The sequence below is a fragment of the Pleurodeles waltl genome, chromosome 2_2, assembly GCF_031143425.1.
Source record: "Pleurodeles waltl isolate 20211129_DDA chromosome 2_2, aPleWal1.hap1.20221129, whole genome shotgun sequence".
Taxonomy (NCBI): domain Eukaryota; kingdom Metazoa; phylum Chordata; class Amphibia; order Caudata; family Salamandridae; genus Pleurodeles; species Pleurodeles waltl.
Window position 1 is genome coordinate 720,386,565 of NC_090439.1, and position 6,522 is coordinate 720,393,086.

General features: G+C 44.4%; 1 protein-coding gene across 3 annotated transcripts in view; it reads right to left on the minus strand.

Annotated features, from left to right (window-relative positions):
* The window catches only part of CPA6 (carboxypeptidase A6), an 825,999-nt gene extending 819,836 nt beyond the window's left edge, over nucleotides 1–6,163 (minus strand). Inside the window, exon 1 of one of the 3 annotated variants that reach the window (XM_069220294.1) lies at nucleotides 5,915–6,163. In XM_069220294.1, coding sequence (XP_069076395.1) covers nucleotides 5,915–6,033 — 119 coding nt within the window. In that variant the 5' untranslated portion in view covers nucleotides 6,034–6,163. The remainder of the gene's footprint in view (nucleotides 1–5,914) is intronic. The other 2 variants (XM_069220296.1, XM_069220298.1) reach the window with 2 other exon arrangements.
* Between the last annotated feature and the right edge of the window lie 359 nt (nucleotides 6,164–6,522).

Sequence of the window (6,522 nt, forward strand, 5' to 3'; positions counted from 1 at the left end):
GGGGTGCCTACATTGGTGCTAGGCAGCTAAATTTAGCATCAGCTCTAGGGGAAACACAGGGGTGTGCCGTATTTTTATAAATACAGCGCATCCCTGCATTTCTGAAGTGATGCAGCGTGGCCCTGGCAAGTTTGGCGCAGTGCCAGGCTGTGCCACATCGTTGTAAATATGCCCCCTGAAGTCCAGAGAAGAAGGAAACCATGTTCTCCTCATTTATTTTTGTAGTGCTGGCACAACACCTGAATTGCCTTCACATGTGATACCAGAGAAGCCCTTCGGGATGGAAGCCCTACTTTTCATCATACCATTGGTTCAAGCATGTGACTATCCCCCATTGGTTGTTCTTAAAAATATGTACCAAACATTACAATTTACGAGATGGACCAGGGGTAGGTCTAATTCGCTGCCTAAGATCAGCACCCCCAGCATTTTAGCATTATGATTTGGGTTGAAATTGTTGAGCCCCTTGGTGGGGCTGATTGCTGTACAAGGTCTGATAATATATCTGGACCTAGATAATAAACTCATTCAAGTTCCATCTCCAGGCTAGTCAGTAGATGACATTTTGATAGTATGCTTTCTGATCAAGAGGTTGATACTTGGAGAGAAGCACAAGATGTTAGACCTACAACCATCATAGATCGAGTTTACCTGGACATCTCGTAGCAGCTGAAGAAGTATTTCATCTAGACCTCAGAATGAGGAAATGGAGCATGCATTTGGAGCTGCAATATATTCCATTATGAAACTATCACAACCACTCCATCAGTAAAATCACTACATCGCATGGTAAGTCTAAAGTAAGTTAATGAGGAGTTAAATATAGTAAAATGTATACTTCTGCTGTGATGTAGTGGTATGAGATGTAATAAGTGCAATATTTTTACAGGTTAATATTGGCAACCATGATATAGTAGCACCCAACCACTTGGATCACCGTCTGTGGAGAGAGGAATTGTCTCTGAAGCAATGGCTGATGCGGTATAACACCATCTGTTCTCATGGTTCTATGGGCACAATTCCACATGAAGCCTCTAGCTGAGAACATCCTATCACACTGGAGACCGACTAGGCTGAGCTACAAAATCTCAGTTCCTGTATTGCCCAAAATTAGAAAAGCACTGTTATTGTGGCTGCAGCTGGGAACATATGCAAATATGATGAGGTTGGAAACTGAAGCTCCAAAGGTGACTATGACCAATGTCAGAGTACAAGGGTGTCATTCCACCGAAGTGGCCTGATTGATGCATGGTTGATGGTCATGATGACAACAGTTGAGATTGCCCAACTGGATAGAGAGCCCTAAGCTCTGTAGATCTTTGCAGACTATATCCAGGATTTGCAAGTCCTGACTCTGACAGAAAACACTGAAGCAGAAGCAAGTGTAATCAGAGGGTAGAGTACATGGCTGCAGGCTCTAGCCAATCAGGGGGCAGCAATCAGCTGATGGCCTTATCTACAGTTGAAATACAGGGGTTATGCAATTAGATGTTAGTCTAGCTCAGTTATGTGTTTAAAACTGTGTCTTTGTGCAAAAGTACTAGGTCCTAGGGAACGCCTCAAAGAAACGACCCTAAGGTGTGATCTCTTGCCCTGGATCACACTAATAAAGCATCTAGGATCGAGTGCGGGTGCACCTACGAGTAAATTAGGAACTGTAAGTATCTCGAAAACGTGAGTCACAAGGTACACACTGTGTATTTGGATAAACATTCCAATCTTTATTCATTATTTGGTGTAATCCATTCAAACTAATTCCATTTAAGCCTTTAAATATACTGAAAATATTGACTCAGACGGAAGTAGCTGCTGTGTAAACTGAAAACAAATGCCAACACGTTTCATGATATGAAATCATAACTTCATCAGGTCAACCACATTTCTACTAGAAATTGTTCCACATTTATTGATTATCCTCTGCAATCTTCAAAAGGATCCAGTTCATTCTTGTGCTGAATTCTCAATATCTAGAAGTATCCACAGTTATACCATGATTGATGATAATTGGTTTCATATAACTTGTCAGGAGTCAGATAGGGAGAGAGAGCAGCATAATAACCTTTACCAGTAGTCATAAAACATGGACTTGTTGGTAACAATTAAGATAGTGCAAGGTACCCATGAGGGACAGCTTCGACTGTGAAAACGACAGCAGTGAGAGCTACAGAAGGTGGCCAGCAGTCTAATGGCTTGCCACTTTTCCTCTCTCCCTTCCCCTCTCGCAATTTGGTCATATTTTGTCATTAAAGGGACAGGATTTAAAGTACCAGACCTTGATGAGTGCAGAGCTGGAGGTCTGCTGCCCCTTGCAGGACTCTGTAGTGTTGTGTGTGTGTGCTTGCAAGATGGATACCTAAGTAGTGTTGTAATGTTGGATGTGTCCATGACGCAAGCACCCTGTGAAACAAAAAAGCTCCACTCCACTTGTTGGGCACATAGCTGCGTTGTGACCAAATGGCAAACATGCGTCCTTGTGTTATTCTTTTTATGTTGCAACACATAATCAAGATTTGCCTCCACCCCAGAATTCACAGCTAACCCCAGTGATTGGCAGAAAGAATCCTGCCTTATGAGTATTGCTGCCTTATGAATATTGATCAGTCAAGATTTCTGCAAATCCTTGCAGCCTGCCTCTCTGTGCTTTGACAGGTAGATACATCTGACATGCTCATTGCAAAGAAATGGCCCAGTGACTTGACGGACATAGCAAGCAAGTTGTGGGTGAGCTACTGAAGGCTGAAGCCAAGTGCCTGGCTCTGGCTCAGCTCAAGGTCTTCTTGCACCCTTAAGCCCAAAAGGAGGCAAGCATTCATTTGGCTTCTGTCTGCCACCTACACTTTTACATCATGCGCCAGAAATAAAGAAAAAACATTAACTTTTCATGTAAGTGAGAGAGAGTAAGAGATGCTCATCTAGTGGCTGAATTGCATATTGTAAAAACAGAAAACCTGGGATAAATCCTGGCTTTCCCACCTGCCCAAATTGTGTGAGCCTGGGCAATTATTTTATTTCACTCTGCTTCTGTTCTCTTCACTATCACATATGATAGCACTCTGTAATGCAAGAGTTCGGCATGTATGCAGCACAAAAACCTCTCTTGTGCTTGATTTAATAGACTACAATGTTGCTCGACGAAGGAATAATGATCTAGACCACCTGCTGGGTGCCCATTGTAAATGACTTTCCTCTTGGTTCAACAATGGCATTGTCAGGCTGTGGGGGGGGGGGGGTGGAGGGGTAGGCAATGGCTTCTCATTTCATGTTTGAAGACTACCACTTCTAATAAATGACAATGAAAGCATTGATATATTCTAAGGTGCTGTCGTTAAATGCTTCTGATATTAAAGAAATATGTTTTTCTAATTTTAAAGAGACTTTGGGGGTTATTCTAACTATGGAGGAGGGGTTAATCCGTCCCAAAAGTGACGGAAAAGTGACGGATTTACCACCAGCCGTATTACGAGTCCATTATATCCTATGGAACTCGTAATACGGCTGGTGGTATATCTGTCACTTTACCGTCACTTTTGGGACGGATTAACACTCCTCCAAAGTTAGAATAACCCCCTTTATCATATGTTACATTATGTTTGTTACATGCCAAATATTTTGAAGTCTCTGCACCTCCTCTTACATCCAAGCCAGACCATTTGTTTTCCGGTTAAATTGTTGGTTTGCACACCTCTATTGTAAACACTGCTCCCTGGCCTGTGCTAGATCAGGAGCTCATTTTTAAGAATGTTATATACAGAGCCACTGTACTAGTGCAAGTCTGTGGCCGCGGTGCTTTCTGCATACTTGTGGATTTGCTGCATTTGCAATACTCCATCATCGGCAGCATAATCTGCAAATTATAACAAAGCATGTCGATCGGATGAAGAGTTATTTAAATGCAGCAATCGCGCACTGGAGGTCATTTGCTAAGGTTTACTGGTCACTTTTCTGTTGCTTATTGATATGTTTTGGTGTTAAACCTATACTACTGAGGTGAAACGTTTACCCATGCACTCTTAAGTTTTAATATATCAAAATGATATAAAATAATGGAGTGCTGCGTTCACAAAATGAGCCACATTGCAATGCACAATTCGCTTTTTCTTTCAATGTTACTAGTCTACCCCCTGCCACATAATTTCTTCCTCCCTTAATTCCTGTGGCCCCTCTTATACTTAAGAGGTTGCACTGTCTAAAGCGGGTACATTGAACCCGGCCATTCTCCAAGTTATTACCTGGGCTGCAGATTGCACAAAGTAGAAACTGAGAAAAGCAAACCACTGGGCCCTGTCCCCGTGCCGCAGTCTGCAGCTCACGCGCTAACTCCGAGAATCTCCGAGCTAAATAGGCGCGATTTACGCATCCCCCTGGCTCGTGGTCCTTCTATCTATAACACAAGGAGACAGGAAACAGTCAGAAAAGATTCATGCGCGCGACCATTTTGATGTTATTTGCTGCACGGCCTTCCTTCTCGCTCAAGCTGTAAACGGCGCGCGTGCGGGGCCCTCGCGCCTTGTGGACAGCAGCCCAGCCACGCGGACCGCTGGGCGCGCCTTTCAGGAGCTCTCGACAGACACCGACCCAGCCACGCGGACCGCTGGCCGCGTCTTCTAGGAGCTCTCAAGCTGCTCATCCCAGTCGAGCGTTTTATGTTAATGAAGCGTCCTGGGCTGACAGGATGAAGGAGCCGCGACCGCGCTGCTCAGGGCTGCTCGTTTACACCTGCCAGGCCTCGGTTCCGGCTCTTGCCTCCAACGTGCGAGCTGAAAAGGAGGCTTTGCCAGATGTGAGGCGCCTTCAAAGGGCGGGCTCCGCACTCAGCGGCCGCTGCTGAATGGACTTCACGGGCCTGCTCGAATTGCCCTACAATAAAGGAAAGGGGGTGGGGGATCCCGGGGTCACACATCCACACGATTAAAGCGTCAACACTCCTTCTGTATCGATTTCATGAGGGAGCGTGAAAGCAATAATCTGCCTCCAAACAGCTTTAATGTCCGTGGAGATGTCGAAATAAAAATTGTAAGTATATCTGAGAAGCAGTGATTGTTTTTGAATAACAAGAGAATTCAACACTTAGGGAAAGTGCTGGACGTGTTCATACTTCTGGGGCATTGAGGAGAGCCCGCCGAGAGCGCCCAAACTACATAAAATAAGTACTCACGCCTCTTTCGTCACAGACTTTATAATGGCATAACGGGTTTAGTCAACTGTTACTCTCCGGGTAAACTTTCAGCTATGTAACGTGTTTAGAAATTAGTTGCATTAATCCAGATTTTGTCATAATGTACATTATTAAGTGTCAACATCCTCGCAATGTCCCTGCATGAGAAAGTGCACAACATATCAGACTATAAACTTCAAAATAGGGTGTGCTTGGCCTACAACAGGGACGCAAAGGCACTCTCAAATGCAATGCGCTGCAAATATAAAATGGGCACTCAAGGACATCATATATGAAAATACTATTGCTGTAAGATACATCCGAACTTGCTGTCTTCTTAAAACGCGACTAAAGTCCGAATATTCCGAAAAGCTCCCTCAAACTGGCGTTTAGAAGGACTGCAAGTCTTAAACTCAGTAACCACATTCACAAGCCTATGTTCGAATTATATATATTTGGCACAAAAATGAAACGCGCCCGTTTGAAACGTTAAACCATTGGCACTGATGATATACGCCTGACACACACGACATTCAGCAATAAAACGAAACCGCTGCGCTGTGAACAGATGTTTTAACCACGCACGTGAATAGGTAGTTGCGCAAAGAGAGAAATAACATACATTCGTTTAACAAACAAAAAATACATTGTCAATGGACACAAGTTCCATAAAACAGATCGGAGATAAAATGATACAGACGTTGCACCTTTATGGAAGGAGTTGGGCACGGAAAGCGGTTAGAAGCGACTGTGACTTACCCGGCATAGCGGTTGTTGTACTGCGAGGAGTGCACCGTCGCCCAGGTGTTTAACGCAAAGATGACACACAGAGCAAGGGCCGGGGCAGCCCCGCCGGGCACATTCTTTATCGAGCCCATCGCGTGAACCCTCAGGTACAGCACCGAGTGAATTTCTGCCACGCAGCCTGAGCCGAGGAAGAGTTTCACGCAACAAGGAGAAGTTTTGTGCGTGAAGATGACTTACAGGCGGCACGCGGTGTTTCAGCCCAGTGACAGAAGATCCCAGACTGCCTCTGTCGCTCCCCCTGCTGGACAGACTCGGGATACTGTTCCCAGAAGAACAAGGACACCACAAGGTATCGGTTACGACTGCACACGCAAGTTAAGAATGATTTGAACAGATTCCTCATCTGGTAGACTCGAAGTGTTACACTGTTGGCAACGATAACAATACAATGCATGGATATGTGCTGTTAAACAGGCAATGAAAAGCGAGGGTTCTTCTGACGAGAATAGTTAACAGAAACTTTCATTGCATACACTCTTTATTTATTTACTCCAGAAGTTACCTCTCCGTGTTTTTGCTAAATGATATTTTAGATACATCTTGTCCCAAAGCGCTGTTCG